The 20,178-nt window shown below is 57.2% G+C and overlaps 3 protein-coding genes across 5 annotated transcripts in view; 2 read left to right on the forward strand and 1 right to left on the reverse strand.

Moving 5' to 3' along the window:
- Positions 1 to 369: 369 nt before the first annotated feature.
- On the reverse strand, positions 370 to 929 carry HSPB9 (heat shock protein, alpha-crystallin-related, B9). Its single transcript, XM_011929729.1, is given in 1 exon segment — positions 370 to 929. A coding segment is annotated over 1 exon segment (453 nt). The 5' UTR covers positions 823 to 929.
- Positions 930 to 2,169: 1,240 nt separating this feature from the next.
- Positions 2,170 to 10,379, forward strand: KAT2A (K(lysine) acetyltransferase 2A). Its single transcript, XM_011929728.1, has 18 exons — positions 2,170 to 2,695; positions 2,832 to 2,955; positions 3,282 to 3,427; positions 3,533 to 3,622; positions 3,930 to 4,111; positions 4,212 to 4,403; positions 5,245 to 5,351; positions 5,717 to 5,827; positions 5,920 to 6,056; positions 6,138 to 6,346; positions 6,573 to 6,699; positions 7,886 to 7,996; positions 8,446 to 8,589; positions 8,882 to 8,996; positions 9,092 to 9,128; positions 9,209 to 9,272; positions 9,407 to 9,491; positions 9,649 to 10,379. The coding sequence occupies exons 1-18, from the start codon at positions 2,357 to 2,359 to the stop codon at positions 9,840 to 9,842; spliced, it is 2,514 nt and encodes an 837-aa protein (XP_011785118.1). The 5' UTR covers positions 2,170 to 2,356; the 3' UTR covers positions 9,843 to 10,379.
- Positions 10,380 to 10,806: 427 nt separating this feature from the next.
- DHX58 (DEXH (Asp-Glu-X-His) box polypeptide 58) overlaps positions 10,807 to 20,178 on the forward strand; it is an 11,437-nt gene continuing 2,065 nt past the window's right edge. The window contains exons 1-12 of one of the 3 annotated variants that reach the window (XM_011929734.1): positions 10,807 to 10,933; positions 11,334 to 11,426; positions 11,646 to 11,814; positions 12,044 to 12,245; positions 12,629 to 12,819; positions 14,188 to 14,304; positions 15,451 to 15,577; positions 15,764 to 15,955; positions 17,407 to 17,660; positions 18,234 to 18,383; positions 18,476 to 18,637; positions 19,599 to 19,789. In XM_011929734.1, the coding sequence (XP_011785124.1) occupies positions 11,647 to 11,814; positions 12,044 to 12,245; positions 12,629 to 12,819; positions 14,188 to 14,304; positions 15,451 to 15,577; positions 15,764 to 15,955; positions 17,407 to 17,660; positions 18,234 to 18,383; positions 18,476 to 18,637; positions 19,599 to 19,789 (1,754 nt within the window). In that variant the 5' untranslated portion in view covers positions 10,807 to 10,933; positions 11,334 to 11,426; position 11,646. Of the gene's footprint in view, positions 11,815 to 12,043; positions 12,246 to 12,628; positions 12,820 to 14,187; positions 14,305 to 15,450; positions 15,578 to 15,763; positions 15,956 to 17,406; positions 17,661 to 18,233; positions 18,384 to 18,475; positions 18,638 to 19,598; positions 20,053 to 20,178 lie in introns of those variants that run through there. The other 2 variants (XM_011929736.1, XM_011929735.1) reach the window with 2 other exon arrangements.

Here is a 20,178-nt window from a genome sequence, read left to right on the forward strand (position 1 = left end):
TTTTGAGACAGAGTCTCACTCTATGGCCCAGGCTGGAGTGCAGAGGCAGGATCTTGGCTCACTGCAACCTCCCTCTGCCTCCCAGGTTCAAACGATTCTCTTGCTCAGCCTCCCGAGTAGCTGGGATTACAGGCGCACACCACCACACCTAATTTTTGTGTTTTTAGTAGAGATGGGGTTTCACCATGTTGGCCAGGCTAGTCTCGAATTCCTGGCCTCAAGTGAAATGTCTGCAGAGGCCTGATTCTTGGTGTACCACCACCTTGGGGGTGCCTTTCCTGCCTCCTGTGCCTCCAGTCCCTCTATCTCTGACCCCCATCCCCAGAAAAGACAACGGACACCAAGGCTGCTGCACATCGGGTCGTTTGTTTACTGGGTCAGGTTGAAAGCCTTAGAGCCAAGGCTCCGGGTCGGTCCTGTTTGGGCTTCAGGGAGAGCCAGCGCCACACATTGGTCTCTGACCCACAGCTGCCTGGAGGGGATCAGGCAGCAGGTTATGGCGGTAGGATTCAGTTTGGACGGGAGCACCTTCTGTGACATGCGGTATCAGACCCTTTCCGGGTCACTGCCGTCCAGTTGCCGCTGTCTGGTCACCATCAGCCACTGGCCGTCCACCTGCACCACCAGCTCCTCCGGGGCGAAGCCGTGGGCATCCATCTTCATTTGGAAACCGTCTCTGGCATGGTCATTCTTCTGCGCTGGCGGACTGTCCCTGAGCAGCCGCACCGGCATTGTGACTACCTGGTTCCGTTCAGCGAGGCCCACGCTGGGACACCGGGATGCCACCCGGCTCTCGGAGAAGGTGTTACCGATCGGCTGCATCCGAGTCAGCAACTAACTGCTGTCCAAGGGGGCGAGGCTCCGAGCGCAGAGCTAGGCGCGCGGACGCCCGGAGAGGAGGGGCCTCCCGTGGCCTAGCCGAGCTCAGCTCTGCTCGCTCGGTTCCCTTCGCTTCTGCAAACGCAGGCGGAGTTCGGAATCAGTCACGCCCATCTTACCTCCAAGAGCCAGACTGTCACCGCCCTGGCGCGCCTGCAGCTACTCTCATCCCAGACCCTGACCCTTTCTCCGCACTTCCCCACCTTCGTTAATGGGCCCCGGGGAGGCCGCAGCTGTGAAGGAACTGGATCCTCCACCAAGCCAGACCCGAGGGAGCCGGACCCCGGCGCAGCCAACAGTAGATTGATCCCCCATCTGGAAGGGGGCTGTCTTGCCTTCTAAGGACGAGGCCTGGGGCAAGGATTGTTCCCAGAGTCAGGGGAGGGCGGCTTTTCTGGGTCATCTACCCTACCTCTCCCTGACCACCCACAACCCCACGCGGACACGCGAGACGAGGAGGCGGACTGGTCTCTTCGGCTGTATTAATTCATCCGCCCCCCGGGGTCTCCTGTGCTGCATGCAGGCTGTGGTCTGGACTCGGGCCACAAAGATGAAGATGCAGTCGGGACTTCAGGAGAGCGGCTCCCAGTGCACAGAGAAAGGCTTAGCCCTCCCCTGCCTCACCCTCCACGTCAGTAGCCTTCTTGGTGACCATCGTAACCACAGCTATACCTCTGATGATGTTAATTGATTTTTTTTTTTTAAGAGTCAGGGTCTTACTATGTTGCCCAGGTTAATCTCTAACTCCTGGGCTCAAGCGATCCTCCCATCTCGACCTCCCAAAGTGCTGGGATTACAGGCGTGAGCCACCTCGCCCGGTCTATAAACTTTATTTTTTATTTTTTTGTAGAGATGGGGGGGGTTCTCCCTATGTTGCCCAGCCTGGTCTCGAACTCCTAGGCTCAAGCGATTCTCCCGTGTGAGCTAGCCACCCGGCCTGATAAACTCCCTTTTGTTGAGTGATACCATTAAATACATACAGAAAAGCGCACGAAAAGGTGCAGGTGAATGTCAGTAGAACACACCCAAGCCACCACCACACTGCTGCAGAACTGTTGCTACGTCTCATCTTTACCGCAGCTGCAATTCCGTGTCCAGAGCCGCGTGGGGCAGGGCCTGTGCGCGAGTTGAGGGAGGGGGTTAAGTGGGAGAGAGGCGCGGGAAAGAGGCAGACCCCACGATTGTCCCCAAGACTCCTTGTCCCCAAGAGGACAGCCATCGTGACTCTCCCAGACACCATTAAAAGAGATTACAAGTGAAGAGGGGTCAATGTGGGGCCTTCGCTCAGGCCTCACTTGGCCGTCAGGGGCCAAGAAACCAGACAGAAAAGTCTGGAAGCTGGAGGCAGTGGGGGAAGGCGCTGGAAGACTACAACTCCCGTCACGCGCCGCGCAGCGACGCCTGCGCACTGAACGCCGGTTGCCCATGCGGCCCTAGGGCTGGGAGCGCGGCGCCGCTCTCCGCTGCGGGGGAGGCCATGGCGGAACCTTCCCAGGCCCCGACCCCGGCCCCGGCTGCGCAGCCCCGGCCCCTTCAGTCCCCAGCCCCTACCCCAACTCCGACTCCTGCACCCAGCCCGGCTTCAGCCCCGACTCCGACTCCCACCCCGGCACCAGCCCCTGCCCCAGCTGCAGCCCCAGCCGGCAGCACAGGGACTGGGGGGCCCGGGGTAGGAAGTGGGGGGGCCGGGAGCGGGGGGGATCCGGCTCGACCTGGCCTGAGCCAGCAGCAGCGCGCTAGCCAGAGGAAGGCGCAAGTCCGGGGGCTGCCGCGCGCCAAGAAGCTTGAGAAGCTAGGGGTCTTCTCGGCTTGCAAGGTGGGGGCGGGGCCTGGGGTGAAGGGGCGGGGCTTGGGGCATCCCTGGGCTCGGGTGGGAGTGGGGTCAAAGCTCTGGCTGCGGAGCGGCTCTTGCCCCAGAGGTATAGATTATTGACTGATCCTTCCGCCTCCAGGCCAATGAAACCTGTAAGTGTAATGGCTGGAAAAACCCCAAGCCCCCCACTGCACCCCGCATGGATCTGCAGCAGCCAGCTGCCAACCTGAGTGAGCTGTGCCGCAGTTGTGAGCATCCCTTGGGTAAGGCAGGCAGCGCCCTTGGAGCTGGGGGCAGCTGCTTGGACAGGGTGACAAGTGCCACAAAGCCTCATCTCTGAAAAAATCAAAGATGCCTCGAAGGAGGGATTGGGTTAGGGGGTGTGTATGCACCAAGGGAGGGGAAAGGAAATCTCTCAGCCCAGAACAGGCCCAGGCAACCCAATGGCTGTTATCGGAGCAGTCAGCCTCACTGTTGGTCACACTGGTTGGAGGGACGGAGTGTGCATCTTGGTTGGCTGTAAAGAGGGTCAAGAAGCCTTGTTGATTTCTTCTATCAATTTTTCCCAACTCTGCCATCTGTCTTGCAGCTGACCACGTATCTCACTTGGAGAATGTGTCAGAGGATGAAATAAACCGGCTGCTGGGGATGGTGGTGGATGTGGAGAATCTCTTCATGTCTGTTCACAAGGAGGAGGACACAGACACCAAGCAGGTCTATTTCTACCTCTTCAAGGTGAGCTTCTACTGAAGGAAGGTGTGAATGAAGGAGGTGGGGTCTTGAGGGGTTGTCTGCAGCTCTGCCCTACTCCGCTCTATGCCCCCTTCCTCTTCTCTCTAGCTCCTGCGGAAATGCATCCTGCAGATGACCCGGCCCGTGGTGGAGGGGTCCCTGGGCAGCCCTCCATTTGAGAAACCTAATATTGAGCAGGTGGGATAGGGAAATTGGAGATAGCGGAGAGGAGAATTGGGGACAGCTTGGAGGAGTGGGGAGCCTGTGTTCTCCATCCTCCTCAAGCTGAGAACAGTGGGGAGGTTCAGAGAAGGGAGGGTGTTTTGTGCTAACCTCAGGGTGGACATGGTGGTAGGGAGGGGGCAGAGCTTTTCTATCGAGAGCACCTGAGAGAGAGAGGAGAACCTTGTCCCTGGCCTCAGGGAGCATCTTCCTTTGTCTAAGAAGGCCCTGCAGGCTGCTCACATCTCATTCCTGGTTTTATTCTCCACCCACCCCTTCTCAGGGTGTGCTGAACTTTGTGCAGTACAAGTTTAGTCACCTGGCTCCCCGGGAGCGGCAGACGATGTTTGAGCTCTCAAAGATGTTCTTGCTCTGCCTTAACTACTGGAAGCTTGAGACACCTGCCCAGTTTCGGCAGAGGTCTCAGGCTGAAGATGTGGCTACCTACAAGGTCAATTACACCAGGTAGGCCCAGCCAGGGGCAGCTTTGGGGGAGGCTTGCAGGCCCAGCCTGGGTTCAGTGGTTTCCGCCCTCACCTGTCTCCCCCTCAACTCCCTACTCTAGATGGCTCTGTTATTGCCACGTGCCCCAGAGCTGTGATAGTCTCCCCCGCTACGAAACCACTCATGTCTTTGGGCGAAGCCTTCTCCGGTCCATTTTCACCGTTACCCGCCGGCAGCTACTGGAAAAGTTCCGAGTGGAGAAGGACAAATTGGTGCCCGAAAAGAGGACCCTCATCCTCACTCACTTCCCCAAGTAAGGCTCCTTCTGGCCTATCAGGATTTGGCCCCAAGTTCACATCCTCCCTGTTGTCCCCTTTTTTCCAGGAAGGCTTCCTGGATTGGTCCCTCCTCTCCCTCCATGGGCCTTCTGGGATCTGGGCGTCTACCTGGCAGACTTGCCCATGGCCCAGAAGCAACTTGCTAGTACTAGTCTGGGGATGGCAGGTACATAGCCCAAGCTAACGCTGCCCCCACCCCACCCTACGCCCCGGTAGATGTTACTAATTGTTTCCCATGGGGGCCTGGACACAGCCTCAGCCTTCTTCCCTGCACAGCTCTCCAAGAAATCAGAGCTTATGCTTGAAGTGAAACCAATTTCTACTCCTGTTCTGGTCTTTTCTGTACAATTTTCTTCTGTTCAGCCACACCTTTTAAAATCTGGGTCATAACTCCCCTGTTCAAAAAACCCTCACTGACTAATCCTGGCTCTCTAGTGCCCTCCGCCATCAGGTGGGAACAAGAGATGGCAAGGTGGGGTGGAGTCTGAGCCCATTTTGGTACTGAGGGCAGTGAGGGGATTCAGGGTGACAAGGTGCCCTGCCTGGCCACACAGCACAGGATGACGTCAGCTCAGACCTGTCTCCCTGTGCTGCACAGCATGGTGAAGCTGAGCCTCTTTGATCTCTGTCCTGGATGTGTCCTGTTGTCTTACCTTCAATTGGAGGCTCCCAGAAGACAGGGGCTGTCCCCTCTTTCAGGTCCCCAGTTCCCTAAGAGCAGGGTCTGCTCTGACCAGCCTCCAGTCCCTCTGCTGCCTGGCCCAGGCTGCACCCTTGGAGAACAGAGTTGTGGGACAGACTGTGTCCTCCCTACAGATTCCTGTCCATGCTGGAGGAGGAGATCTATGGGGCAAACTCTCCAATCTGGGAGTCAGGCTTCACCATGCCACCCTCAGAGGGGACACAGCTGGTGCCCCGGCCAGGTATGTGCCATGGTATGCTCTGTAGGGTGTCTGGCCTGCCTGGCTGAGCTAAGCCTCCTGGGTGGAAGAGGGCTCAGCTGGGCTGGAGGCCCTGGATCCCACTGAGGGACCTGCCCCCAGCTTCAGCCGTGCCGTCCCTGACCTCTCTGTCTCAGCTTCAGTCCCCCCGTCCCTGACCTGTCTCTCTCTCTGTCTCAGCTTCAGTCCCCCCGTCCCTGACCTCTCTCTCTCTCTGTCTCAGCTTCAGTACCCCCCGTCCCTGACCTCTCTCTCTCTCTCCTTAGCTTCAGTCCCCCGGTCCCTGACCTCTCTCTCTCTCTCCTCAGCTTCAGTCCCCCGGTCGACTTCTCTCTCTCTCTCCTCAGCTTCAGTCAGTGCAGCAGTTGTTCCCAGCACCCCCATCTTCAGCCCCAGCATGGGCGGAGGCAGCAGCAACTCCCTGAGTCTGGATCCTGCAGGGGCCGAGCCCATGCCAGGTGGATACTCGATCCCTGACCTCTGCCCATCATTCACTCCTTCCCAAACATTTTTTACTGATCCTGAGCAACCTTGCGTGCCTCCCCAATAGGTGAGAAGAGGAAGCTCCCAGAGAACCTGACCCTGGAGGATGCCAAGAGGCTCCGTGTGATGGGTGACATCCCCATGGAGCTAGTCAATGAGGTCATGCTGACCATCACTGACCCTGCTGCCATGCTGGGTCCTGAGGTGGGCAGCCCGGCCTGCTGACCAGTTGGGGGACCCCCACCAACCTGAAACCCCAGCTCACCACCCCTCTTCTGTGCCCAGACGAGCCTGCTTTCGGCCAATGCGGCCCGGGATGAGACAGCCCGCCTGGAGGAGCGCCGTGGCATCATTGAGTTCCACGTCATCGGCAACTCGCTGACGCCCAAGGCCAACCGGCGGGTGTTGCTGTGGCTTGTGGGGCTGCAGAATGTCTTTTCCCACCAGCTGCCACGCATGCCTAAGGAGTATATCGCCCGCCTCGTCTTTGACCCGTGCGTCCCCCAGAGAGCCCCTCCCCCAGGGCAGCACCCCCGGGTCCCTTCCTCCTCGGCCTCTTCACTCCTCAAAATTGGAGATCCCCTGCTCCCCACTTCTGAGGTTCAACCTTTGAGCATTCTTATTTCTCACTGCCCAACCCTGACTACAGTTCAGACTTCCAGGGCTCTGGGGACCTGAAGGAAACAGGCAGGGGCTGTGACGTGCCCACCTCTCTCTTAGGAAGCACAAGACTCTGGCCTTGATCAAGGATGGGCGGGTCATCGGTGGCATCTGCTTCCGCATGTTTCCCACCCAGGGCTTCACGGAGATTGTCTTCTGTGCTGTCACCTCGAATGAGCAGGTCAAGGTGAGTGTGGCGCCCCAGCCCCAGCCCCAGCCCCAGCCCACAGCTCGCTCCGGAGTTTGGGCCAGCTCTGAGCAGTGGGATGTGTGGGATGCAGCAGCCCCTTGCTCTTCTCTTAGTGGCCCGTTCCTCACATCCCCACAAGGTGGCAGCCGTACTTTGATAACTGTGGATTAGGAAACCACCTGTTCACAGACAGAGCCCAAGAGGCGGCCACACTTTGGTGACCTGTGGACTAGGGTTTTCTTCATCACAAGAACATTTACATACATGGGGGAATTAATTACTTTACTTTTTATTTTTTATTTATTTTTTGAAACAGGGTCTCTCTCACCCAGGCCGGAGTGCAGAGGCGTGACCAGGGCTCACTGCAGCCTCGACCTCCCAGGCTCAAGTGATACTCGTGCCTTGGCTTCCCAAGTAGCTGGGACTACAGGCATGCGCCACTACATCTGGCTAACTTTTGTGTTTTAGTAGAGCCAGGGTTTCACCATGTTGCCCAGGCTGGTCTCCAACTCCTGACCTCAAGTGATTCACCCGCCTCGGCCTCCCAAAGTGCTGGGATTACAGGCGTGAGCCACGGTGCCCAGCCGAACTAACCATTGTAATTACAGTAGTCCTATGCTGATAGCCTTGGCTTCTGTCCTTTGTTACAACAGACCCACTCGTAGGGTTGCTGGCTCTGTGTGTCACATACCTCAGATCTGCGTGGCGCATCGTTGGCCCTGATGTGTGGGAGGCATTGCTCCTGCTCAGGCCTCTGGTGACTCCCTCTCCCTCTTCTCCCAACTCTGAGGCCCAGGGACTGGGAATCACTGGCCTGTGTCGGGTTTGGACCCGGCCCTGCCACGGCTGGCAGCCTGACCTTGAACGCATTTCCTAACATAGCTGAGTTTCAGTTTTCTCTTTTCTAGAATAGAGGTGGTAATACTCGCCTCTGGGGTTGAGAATTGGTCTGTAAAACAGGAAGCACTGCACCTGGCCCAGAGTGAGCTTAGAAAGCCTGTACCTTTCACTTTCCCCCCATAAACTCCCCTCCCTCTGTCAGCTGCCTTTCTTCCTCTTTGCCCGGATGCTCTCCCTCTCCCCACCTCCTTTCCAATCCACCCGCTCCACTCTGGGCTCTGAGAGCTCTCCAGCACCAGGCCCATCCTCAGCTCCTGGTGAGTCCTGCTCCGCTCCCCCACAGGGTTATGGGACCCACCTGATGAACCACCTGAAGGAGTATCATATCAAGCACAACATTCTCTACTTCCTCACCTACGCGGACGAGTACGCCATCGGCTACTTCAAAAAGCAGGTGACCCGTAGCCTTGTCCCACACCGGTCCTTTGCCTGAGCCTGGGGTCATTCTGTCCAGCCCCTCTGTGGATGGAGTAGGAGTCCCTTTATGTCCCCTACTTCACCTGACAGCTGCCAGGAAAGTCTCCATGCCTATCTTCTTTCCTCTGCTGCCACTGCCCCAGGGGAGAATGGGGGCCTATGGGGCCAGTAGAGCAGGCTGGAGGAACTGGGGGGCCAGTAGAGCAGGCCGGAGGAACTGGGGGGCTCTTCGGGATGAGTCAGGAGTGGGCAGCTGACCTGGGACCTTTCCAGGGACAGTTCAAACCCTCACAGTGCCCCAGGAGGAGGTTCAGGAGCAAGGGGTGTCACATGGCACGTGCCACCCCTCTGGTGCTCCCAGGGGAGGGACTACAGAAGTTGGGAAATACTTATGGATGGACTGGGTCATGACCATCCACCCCCCAGGGTTTCTCCAAGGACATCAAGGTGCCCAAAAGCCGATACCTGGGCTACATCAAGGACTACGAGGGAGCAACACTGATGGAGTGTGAGCTGAATCCCCGCATCCCCTACACAGAGCTGTCCCACATCATCAAGAAGCAGAAAGAGGTGGTGTGCACATGTGCGCATCTGTGGGAGTTTTCATGAATGTGCGTGCGGGGGGCGAGCGCACGTGTGTAGACCTGTACTATGTGTACATGCGTGTATGTGTGTGTGTGAGTGAGGAGGGGACAGGCCAGGATCTTGGTTCTTGCTCTGCTCCCTTGGGGAAGGTATGACGGGAGGTGCTGGATTAGGTGGCATTGCATCTGGGTGGGTGCAGCCGGTGGCTCTGACTATGGCCCTGGGAGGGGTTGTTGCTGGGGCTGGAGCTGGCCCCTTAGACCCCTCCTTCCCTCAGATCATCAAGAAGCTGATTGAGCGCAAACAGGCCCAGATCCGCAAGGTCTACCCGGGGCTCAGCTGCTTCAAGGAGGGGGTGAGGCAGATCCCTGTGGAGAGTGTCCCTGGCATTCGTAAGCAGGGGTCTCGGTTACGGGGTAGTGGGGGCACGCTGCTTGGTGTGCAGACCAGCATTCTTAGAGACATTCTCCCACTTCCCACTTTGCAGGAGAGACGGGCTGGAAGCCGTTGGGGAAGGAGAAGGGGTGAGTGTTCTGTCAAAGGAGCCAGGTTGGGGATGGGGCAGAGGGACTCGGAGCCTCAGACTTGGTGTGTCTCGCCCCAGGAAGGAGCTGAAGGACCCCGACCAGCTCTACACAACCCTCAAAAACCTGCTGGCCCAAATCAAGGTGGGGAGACCAGGTTGCCTTTCCAGGGCCCCTGCACCAATGGCTGTGGCCCCTTGATGCAGTGTGAGGTGGGTGGCGGTCTTGGGCTGGTGTGGGTGCAGCAGGGCTGTCCCCAGCTCGGCTCTTCTCTCCAGTCGCACCCCAGTGCCTGGCCCTTCATGGAGCCTGTGAAGAAGTCGGAGGCCCCTGACTACTACGAGGTCATCCGCTTCCCCATTGGTGAGGACCCTCCATTCCATCTCCTTCCCTCCTCTTCCATCCTCATACCTGCTCCTGCCCTCACTGCGCCCTGCAGCCCCATGGGGCCCACCCCGGTGGACAGCCCTGCCATGGTCCTCAGCCTCTTAAAGCTGTGCTCCGCCTCCTGCTGCCCCAGACCTGAAGACCATGACTGAGCGGCTGCGAAGCCGCTACTACGTGACCCGGAAGCTCTTTGTGGCCGACCTGCAGCGGGTCATCGCCAACTGCCGCGAGTACAACCCCCCGGACAGCGAGTACTGCCGCTGCGCCAGCGCCCTGGAGAAGTTCTTCTACTTCAAGCTCAAGGAGGGAGGGCTCATTGACAAGTAGGCCCAGCTTTGGGCCGCAGCCCTGACCTTGAATGTCTCCACCTCGGATTCTGATCTGATCCTTAGGGGATGCCCTGGCCCCAGGGACCCAACTCAGCTTGAGACACTCTAGCCAAGGGCCCTCCGGCCCCTGATCCTGCAGCCCTTTCTGGACCTTCAGGCACCCCCAAGCCTGCAGCTCCGTCCCAGCCTTCACTGTGTGTGAGAGGTCTCCTGGGTTGGGGCCCAGTCCCTCTAGAGTGGCTGGTGGCCAGGGATGAAACTTGCCCAGCCGTGGTGGCCCCCAGACCTGGTCCCCAAGAGCTTTGGAGGCTTGGATTCCTGGGCCTGGCCCGGGTGGCTGTTTCCCTGAGGACCAGGACTGCTCATTTTAGCTTGAGTGATGGCTTCAGGGGTTGGAAGTTCAGTCCAAACTGGAGGGGGCATGCCTTGTCCGGTACTATACTGTCAGTCTCCCCCAGGGGTGGGGGTGTGGGGACCATTCATTCCCTGGCATTAATCCCTTAGAGGGAACAATAAAGCTTTTTATTTCTCTGTGTGATTGTTTCTTTGGTGTAGTCCCAGCCTTAGCAGGCTCATCTTGGCCCCCCAGGGACCTCTTGCAAACTGGAGGCTGCTCTCCCCAGCAAGCCTCAGACCTGGTCCTGTGCTACACCTGCCCCCTGCCCAGCCCAGGTCTCACCTGCTCTAGTCGGTAGGTCTGCCCAGGGCAGTCCTACCTGGCTGCAGCCCCCCACCTCTCCCTCCTCCAGGCTGCTCCTGATTCAGATGCCAGGGCAGTAGGGGTCAAAACCTCCTGACTTAACCTTAACTTGGGTGGACGTGGTTACAACTGACTGCAAAAGGGCCAAAGCGTAGAGGATCCCGTAGCAGTGAAAGAGTGCTTCCCTGTTAGCACACATGGTGCTTCTTCTCGGGCAGGGCTGGGAGATTCCTAAATCGGCTCAGCTGGCTCCTCCCCTCAGTTTCAGTTTCCATTTCTGATTTCTGCTGTCTGCACTGAGCACAGCGGCACCAGGCCGAGCTAAGCAGGGCCGCCCTGGGCAGGCCTACCTGGTGGTGCAGGTGAGACCCGGGCTGGGCAGGGGGCGGGTGTAGCCTGTGTTACTCCCACCCCCACCTTTTGGCCAGAGCAAGCTCCTGAAGCGTTTTGAGGGTGTCCTCCCCCACCTCCCTCAAGTGTGGTGGAGTCCTGGGCAAAGGGAAGTCTCTGTACCGACCAGTCTGGCCAGGAGTTGGGATGAGTGGAGGGGCCAGTGGGTCTGAGTCCCCTGCCATTCCCAGAATGGAGCTGTGGCCCTACCAATGGGAGGTGGTCGTGCCTACCAGGGCTCTGGCACAGCGGCAGTACCCCTCCCGGAGTTTGTACTCGCGGCAGTTGGCGATGACTGTTAGCATGACTGTTAGCACAAACGGTTCTTTTTTGTTGGTTCTTTTTCCCGGGGCGGGGATGGGAGATGCCTAAGTCAGCTCAGCTGGCTCCTTCCCTCAGTTTCAGTTTCCATTTCGGGTCTCTGAGCTGAGCACAGTGGCACCAGGCTGAGTTAAGTGGGACTGCCCTGGGCAGACTTACCGACTAGAGCAGGTGAGACCTGGGCTGGGCAGGGGGCAGGTGTAGCCTGTGTTACTCCCGCCTCCCCCTTTTGGGCAGAGCAGAGTCCTGATGGGTTCTGAGGGAGTCCTGCCCCACCTCCTTCAAGTGGGGTGGAGTCCTGGGCAAAGGGAGGTCGCTGCACGAACTGGTTTGGCCAGGAGTTGGGAGGGGTGGAGGGGCCAGTGGGTCTGAGTCCCCTGCTATTCCCAGAATGGAGCTGCGGCCCTACCAGTGGGAGGTGATTATGCCTGCCCTGGAGGGCAAGAATATCATCATCTGGCTGCCCACGGGGGCTGGGAAGACCCGGGCGGCTGCTTATGTGGCCAAGCGGCACCTAGAGACTGTGGATGGAGCCAAGGTGGTTGTATTGGTCAACAGGGTGAGTGGTCTGTCCCTGCCCCACTCCCCCACCACCAAGCAGGGTCTCAGCTCTTCAGGCACCTCTCAGTCCCCGCCAGAACTCCAAAGCTGCTGTGGCCATCCCTAAGCTCACCTGTCTTTCCACCCCGGCTCAATACCCAGCCATGCCCTGCGGGTCACCTTACCTCCCCTGCACTTCCCTGGCCCCAGATTCAGCTTTCTCCTCCCAGCTCGTTCTCCACCTCCAGGTGCACCTGGTGACCCAGCATGGTGAAGAGTTCAGGTGCATGCTGGATGGACGCTGGACCATGACAACACTGAGGGGGGACATGGGGCCACGTGCTGGCTTTGGCCACCTGGCCCGGTGCCATGACCTGCTCATCTGCACAGCAGAGCTTCTGCAGATGGCACTGACCAGCCCCGAGGAGGAGGAGCACGTGGAGCTCACTGGTGAGGGCCATGGCCAGGAGGAAAAGGATATGCATCTGGGGTACTTCCTCCCGCCAACCCCAGGGCACCCCCCGGAATCAAGGTGTTGGGAGTTTCTGTGGGAGTGGGGGGTTGCCTGTTCACAAAAGCCCAGCAGACACTCTAGTAGAAACAGGCCAGGCTATGGTGTAGGATCTTAGGCAAGTCCCTTCCTCAGCTGAGCCTCGGTTTACTAATCTGTGAAATGGAGAGAAATCATCTCTGCCTGGCTCTCCATCCTGAGACGCAGCTGCAAGTCGTGAAGGGAAGAAGGAATTCTTAGACGATTGTGGGGACTACCTGAAAGCTGATGGGAGGAAGGGCTTTGCAAACACAGGTCACAGCCTTTCCCCCTGTGCCCTCAGCCTTCTCCCTGATTGTGGTGGATGAGTGCCACCACACGCACAAGGACACTGTCTACAACGTCATCATGAGCCGGTACCTAGAACTTAAACTCCAGAGGGCACGGCCCCTACCCCAGGTGCTGGGTCTCACAGCCTCCCCAGGCACTGGCGGGGCCTCCAAGCTCGATGGGGCCATCGACCACGTCCTGCAGGTCAGCCTGGCCCCTATGGGCCTCCCACTGCCAGACCCACCAGGGACTTCCCTCCCTCCGTCCCTCCCTCCCTGCCTGCCCTGCCACTACCCCATCCCCGCCAGTCCTACCAGGCTCTCCATGGCAGTGTCTGGCCCCTTCCTCGCCTAAGATCCAGCCTCCAATGGCTTCTTATGGCACAAAGAATTAACTCCCAACTGTACTGTGGTTTACAGAGTTCCACATGATCTACCTCTCCACCTCAGTTCCTGCGCCCTCCCTGTTGTAGCTCATCCTACAGCTACACTGGCCTGCCTTCTGCATCTTGAACATGCAGGGCTTGTTCCCATCTCGTGACCTTTGCACTTACCATTTGTTTTGCCTGGAATGCCCTTCCCTTTGAACTTTACCTGCTGCTTCCTCCTTGTCGTTCATTGAACAGCTTAATGCCACCTCTTGGAAGTCCTCCCTGATCACCCCCTCTGCTCTCTGTCATGTCATCCAGTGCTATCCTCTTCAGAGCTTGTTAACGTGCTCTGCAAGGTTCTATTCTTTTTTCTTTTTTTTGAGACAGAGTCTCTTTTGCCCAGGCTGGAAGGCAGTGGCATGATCTCGGCTCCCTGCAACCTCCGCCTCCCAGGTTCAAGTGATTCTCCTGCCTCAGCCTCCCGAGTAGCTGGGATTAGAGGCGCACACCACTACGTCCAACTAATTTTTTGTATTTTTAGTAGAGATGGGGTTTCACCATGTTGGCCACGCTAGTCTCAAACTCCTGACGTCGTGATTTGCCCACCTTGGCCTCCCAAAGTGCTGGGATTACAGCGTAAGCCACCATGCCCAGCCTCTTTTTTTTTTTTTTTTTGGAGACCAAATCTCACTCTGTCACCCAGGTTGGAGTGCAGTGGCATGATCTTGTCTCACTGCAACCTCCACCTCCCGGGTTCAAGTGATTTTTCTGTCTCAGCCTCCTGAGTAGCTGGGACTACAGACGCATGCCAGCATGCCTGGCTAATTTTTGTACTTTTAGTAGAGATGAGGTTTCACCATGTTGGCCAGGCTGGTCTCAAACTCCTGACCTCAGGTGATCCGCCCACCTTGACCTCCCAAAGTGCTGGGATTATAGGCGTGAGCCACCGCACCTGGCCGATTCTATTATTATTTACTGGTTTATTATCTGTCTCTCCAACTCCAATCAGAGTTCCTTTGTATCCCCAGTGCCTAGAACAAGACTGGTAGAGAGAGAGCGAGCAATATTTGAGTAGACGAATGCCCACACCTGCAATGGCCCACACTGTCCTGTCCTCAGCTGGGATCCATCCTCCCCCAAAGGTTTGCCCACTGTCCCCACAGACTCTCCCTTTCCAGTAAAGTCCTCTCTGTTGCCCCCAGCTCTGTGCCAACTTGGACACGTGGTGCATCATGTCACCCCAGAACTATCGCCCCCGGCTGCAGGAGCACAGCCAACAGCCTTGCAAACAGTACAACCTCTGCCACAGGCGCAGCCAGGTATGTGGGGGCAGGGACATGGTGAGAGCGGGAGCTGGTGTCAAGTTAGGACACCTAGGCTTGGGCCCCGACTCTGCCCTCACAGGCTCTATGACTTCAGGTCACTTGCTATGTATCTGAGCCTCAATTTCTCCTTTCTGTGAAATGGGGCAGATACAGCCCATGCCCATAGCCTGCTCTTTGGATTGACTCAGAAGGCACTGCCGGTGTCTGTCACAGCACTGACATGCTGGGGAGTGCTGTAGAAACCAGAGAGCAGGGATACTTTGTGCTGAGGCTCTACTGAGCCCTCTCCAGTATGGACACGGCCTGGTGTCTGCTATGACTGGACTGGACAAGGACTAGGTGTCAGGTCCATAACTACACCAAATGTTACACTTGGGGTCAGGTTTGAGCCCACGCTGTGGTCTGGAGTGAGCAGATAGCTGAAAGAACACTTGGGGGGCCATAGGCAGGTGAAATGTGGTTTTATTCAGCAGCTCTTTCACGCTCTCCACCTTTATCTGGGCTGTGTGCTCTGGCTCTGTGGCTCCTGCTGCCCCCACGCCTGCAGCTGCACTCCCTGGCCTGCAAAGCCAGCTTTGTCAGGGTCAGCAGCTTAACTCTTTCCCTCTGGGCACAAGCCGGTTCCTGGCTCCCCACTGCCCACCTTCAAGGCGACCGGCTCTCCCTTACAGGAGTTAGTAGCATTATTCTCTCTCTGGGCGTGCCAGCGTGCCCTGCCGTGCTGAGCTGAACCGAGCCCTGTGCACAGCGTCAGCAGGGCAGTTATACCTTCTACTGACAGTAGAGTCCAGTATGAACTTACACAAACAGGTTACATAGCAAGTGGAGTATGTGTCTGCCCCCCAAACTCGCTGAGTCACTCTGGCCCGGATGTCCGCCTCAGCCTATTCCTTGACCAAAGCACATCCATGTACCTTACACTAGGCATCACTGTGCCCAGGCCAAAGGGTAAGAGCACATCGTGGGTGAGACAGGGCAGGACTCCTTCACACCCCAGCCGGCCTCCCTCTGGAGCTCACCCCTCAGCTAAGACAGATGGCTGAGGCAGTCGCAGCGTGCTACACACCGGGGTCAGCACCCCCACTGGGTGCCCATCCTCCAGTGTGTGTGGGAATCCCCTCCAACTCTCTTCTTGCCCAGGATCCGTTTGGGGACTTGCTGAAGAAGCTCATGGACCAAGTCCACGACCACCTGGAGATGCCTGAGTTGAGCCGGAACTTTGGGACGCAGATGTACGAGCAGCAGGTGGTGAAGCTGAGCGAGGCTGGTGAGAGGGGCAGCCCCTCAGGCGGAGGCGAGGATGCTGGAGGAGTCAGGGGCGGGGCCTGCCTGGGCGGAGGCCTTCGGGGCAGGGCCTAGCCACTCCAGGGGCGGAGTCTGAGTGGGAGGGCCCTATGGGGCGGGACAGGGGCGGGGCTGTGGGCCGCACAGACACTACGGCCTCTGCCCGCAGCGGCTTTGGCCGGGCTCCAGGAGCAGCGGGTGTACGCACTTCACCTGAGGCGCTACAATGACGCGCTGCTCATCCATGACACTGTCCGCGCCGTGGATGCCCTTGCTGCGCTGCAGGATTTCTATCACAGGGAGCAGGTCACTAAAACCCAGATCCTGTGTGCCGAGCGCCGACTGCTGGCCCTGTTCGATGGTGAGGGGCGGGAGGGGGATTCCGGCCCGGGGATGATGGGACCTGGATGCGAGGTCAGAGGCCAGGGCACAGGGGACAAGAAAGAAAGAAGAAATAAAGAAATAAAGAAAAGCCCCAAACAGAGGCAGAGGATTCAGATCTTGGAGTGGGGAGGACACTGGTGGAGGAGGTTCTCACAGGAATAGGACTGCAGGAGTGCGAAGGTGGGGGTGGTAGAAGGATGGAGCTCCTGCTCAACTCCCCCACAGCAGCACCAAGAATACATTTAAGGATGCCCTGGCCGGGTGCATTGGCTCATGCCTGTAATCCCAGCCCTTTGGGAGGGTGAGGCGAGTGGATCACCTAGGTCAGGAGTTCGAGACCAGCCTGACCAATATGGTGAAACCCCGTCTCTACTAAAAATTAGCTGGGCATGGTGATGCACACCTGTAATCCCAGCTACTCTGGTGGCTGAGGCAGGAGAATTGCTTGCACCCAGGAGGGGGAGGTTGTAGTGAGCTGGGATAGTGCCATTGCACTCCAGCCTGGGCAACAGAGCAAGACTCCTTCTCAAACAAACAAACAGAAAGGATGCCTCCTACCGAGCCCATGCTCAAGGAAAGCCTCACACCAGGGTCACACAGTACAGAACCTCAGACTAGAACCCTCTCCCAGTGACTAGGATGACCTTTGAGCTTTTCACTCTGACCTCTGCTACCCAGATCTCTTGAGCCCCAGCCTGTGCTGAGATTTGCAACCTTAAATTTCACCCTCTGACTTGCAGTCTCACTCTCTCCCAGTCTAAAGGAAACACTCCTAACTAATGTTTTTAAAAAATCTGGGCCGGGTGCAGTGGCTCACACCATAATTCCAGCACTTTGGGAGGCAGAGGCAGGAGGATCACTTGAGCCCAGGAGTTAGACCAGCCTGGGCAACAAAGCAAGACTCTGCCTCTAGAAAAAAAAAAATTCATTAGCTGGGAGTGGTGGTGCCTACCTATAGTCCTAACTACTTGGGAGGCTGAAGGGTGAGAATTACTTGAGCCCATTAGGTCGAGGTTGCAGTGAGCTATGATTGCACAACTGTCCTCTAGCCTGGGCGATAGAGCAAGACCCCGACTGTTTAAACAAAAAAAAAAAGTCAACAACGTGAATTAATTTTAACAACTATGCAAAAACCTTCACAAACGAGGAAACAAACCAGTCCTTACCCATGGCTTTGGATTTTGGTTAGAAAAATAGGGTCTCCACAAGTATCCCCTCTCTCTCTTTCTCTCTTTCTTCTTTTCTTTTTTTCCCAGACAGTCTCACTCTGTTACACCGTACACAGCCTGGAGTGCAGTGATGCAATCATAGCTTTCTTCAGCCTTGACCTCCTGGGCTCAAGCAATCCTTCTACCCTCAGCCTCCCAAGTATCTCAGACTACAGACATGTGCCACTGCACCCGGCTAACTTTTTGGGGTTTTCAACAGACCATAAGAATGTACTGGCCCACCTGGCAACTCATGGCCCGGAGAATCCAAAACTGGAGATGTTGGAAAATATCCTGCAAAGGCAGTTCAGGAGCTCTGACAGCCCCCAGGGTATCATCTTCACCCGCACCCGCCAGAGCGCACACTCCCTCCTGCTCTGGCTTCAGCAGCAGCCGGGCCTGCAGACCGTGGACATTCGGGCCCAGCTACTGATTGGGGCTGGGAACAGCAGCCAGAGCACCCACATGACCCAGGTGTGGGCTTCGGGGAAAGATGCTGGCACTGCGGGGGGGATTGCATAGGAGAGAAGTGTGGGGAACAGGGTCTTCAGCACAGAGGGGTGGAGGCAGGGAGAACTGGTGGAAAGAGAAGGTTGACTGTCCCCAGGCAGAGGGGCAAGGAGCTAGGGGAGAGGGGTGGACACTGACATCCCCAGTGCTGAAGCCTCTCCCAGTCTGGGGGTCCCTGGGGGCAGAAGGGTGGGCATGCGGGTCTGTAGGGAAAGAGGTGGGTGATGTAGTTCCTCAGGGCAGAGGATCAGGTCTGGGGTCCCTTGCAGGAGAAGGCTATGGCTTGGGAGTTTTTCTTAGACTAGAGGGGTAGGGAGCCTTAGGAGTCCCTAGGGAAGATAGGGGTTGGAGAGTTATCTGGGAAGATGGGCAAGATCCTGGGGGTACCTGGAGATAAAGATGGGATTCAAGTACTCCAGGGAGACGGACCAAGATTAGGAGTGACGGCTGAATCAGGAGAGGCTACTCTGGCAGGTGGAGTCAGCCTGAGCCACCTCATGTACCAGCCTCTTTTTCCTCCCTGCTCTTCCCCTGCAGAGGGACCAGCAAGAAGTAATCCGGAAGTTCCGAGATGGAACCCTGAACCTTCTGGTGGCCACGAGCGTGGCAGAGGAGGGGCTGGACATCCCACAGTGCAACGTGGTGGTGCGCTATGGGCTCCTGACCAATGAAATCTCCATGGTCCAGGTACTCACACATTCCCTTCCACTCGGGCACCCTTATAGGATCCTGTGTGGGGCCCCAGCCCCACTCAGGACACCCCTTGTCTCCCTTCCCAGGCCAGGGGCCGTGCCCGGGCCGATCAGAGTGTGTACTCGTTTGTAGCAACTGAGGGTAGCCGGGAGCTGAAGCGGGAGCTGATCAATGAGGCGCTGGAGACGCTGATGGAGCAGGCAGTGGCTGCTGTGCAGAAGATGGACCAGGCCGAGTACCAGGCCAAGGTCTGCAGGTGGCCTGCATGCCCTGTGGGAGGCATGGGGAGGAAAGAGTCCCTCCCTGGCGGGTTTCTGACTGCACACATATGTCCCCCTGTCCCCTCTATATCTCAGGGCTAACTTTGCCCACCTAGGGAAGGTTTGGATAGAGGCCAGGGGTGGGGCTGCCAGGGAAGGCAGTACCTGGACTCCAGAAGGCCTTAGGAACAGGCCTTGTCCAAGGCTCTTTATTTGTCCTTGCCATGAGATACTTTATGTATCTGGAAGAGCTGCATTACAGCCCTTCTGGAATCAGGCAGAGGGGACAAGATAAGTCCACGTGCAGAAGATAAGCCCAGAACTAGGACTTATATCATCGGTTCCCCTGAGGCAAGGCCATCACCATCCTGCCTTGTCCAGGGTGCTCCCTGTTGTCCCAGCATAATTGTTAATGATGCCCCATGACAGATTCACAGAAGCAGCTTTACCTAAAATCCTTCAAGATTGAGCAGGAAAGCTTATCCCTCCCACTGTTGCCCCCCACTACCCACACTGTTGTTCTTCACAGCTGCTTTTTTTCCCCCGAGATGGAGTCTCATTCTGTCACCCAGGCTGGAGTGCAGTGGCACAATCTCTGCCTCCTGGGCTCAAGCAATTCTCCTGCTTCAGCCTCCTGAGTAGCTGGGATTATAGGTGTGCACCACCATGCCCGGCTAATTTTTGTCTTTTTGGTAGAGATGGGGTTTCGCCATGTTGCCCAGGCTGGTCTCGAACTCCTGACCTCGTGATCCACCCTCCTTGGCCTCCCAAAATGCTGGGATTACAGGCATGAGTCACTGCACCCAGCAATAGAGCTTCTTTTAAGCTCCAGGGAGGGTTAAGGAAAGTCTCTTCCTGGTACAAATATCTTAGGTCTCTGGGAACCCTTTGTCCCCCAAGGAACGTTCTCTTAGGCCCCAATCATGCCTAGTGTCCCCTCCCACCCCAGATCCGGGATCTGCAGCAGGCAGCCCTGACCAAGCGGGCGGCCCAGGCAGCCCAGCGGGAGAGCCAGCGGCGGCAGTTCCCAGTGGAGCACGTGCAGCTACTCTGCATCAACTGCATGGTGGCTGTGGGCCATGGCAGCGACCTACGGAAGGTGGAGGGCACCCATCATGTCAACGTGAACCCCAACTTCTCGTGAGACCTGTGGAAGGGGCTATCGGGATGGGGGCGTGGGATGGGGGACTGGGAATCCTTCCCATTCAGACAGTGCTTTGAAGCTTTGGAAAGCTAAAGAACATTGTAGCAAGTACTTATTCTGCATTTTCACAATAATCTGGTTAGACAGGTTTTATCCCTGTCTCCATTTTACAGGCAAGGAAATAGAGGCTCAGAGAGGCTACGTGACTTGCCCAAGTTCCCACAGCCACTATCTGGTTGAGCAAGAACTGGAATTCAGGGCCGGGCGCGGTGGCTCAAGCCTGTAATCCCAGCACTTTGGGAGGCTGAGATGGGCGGATCATGAGGTCAGGAGTTTGAGACCATCCTGGCTAACACGGTGAAACCCCATCTCTACTAAAAAATAC

This window comes from Colobus angolensis, unplaced genomic scaffold (assembly GCF_000951035.1).
Source record: "Colobus angolensis palliatus isolate OR3802 unplaced genomic scaffold, Cang.pa_1.0 Scaffold83, whole genome shotgun sequence".
In the NCBI taxonomy this organism is placed as follows: Eukaryota; Metazoa; Chordata; class Mammalia; order Primates; family Cercopithecidae; genus Colobus; species Colobus angolensis.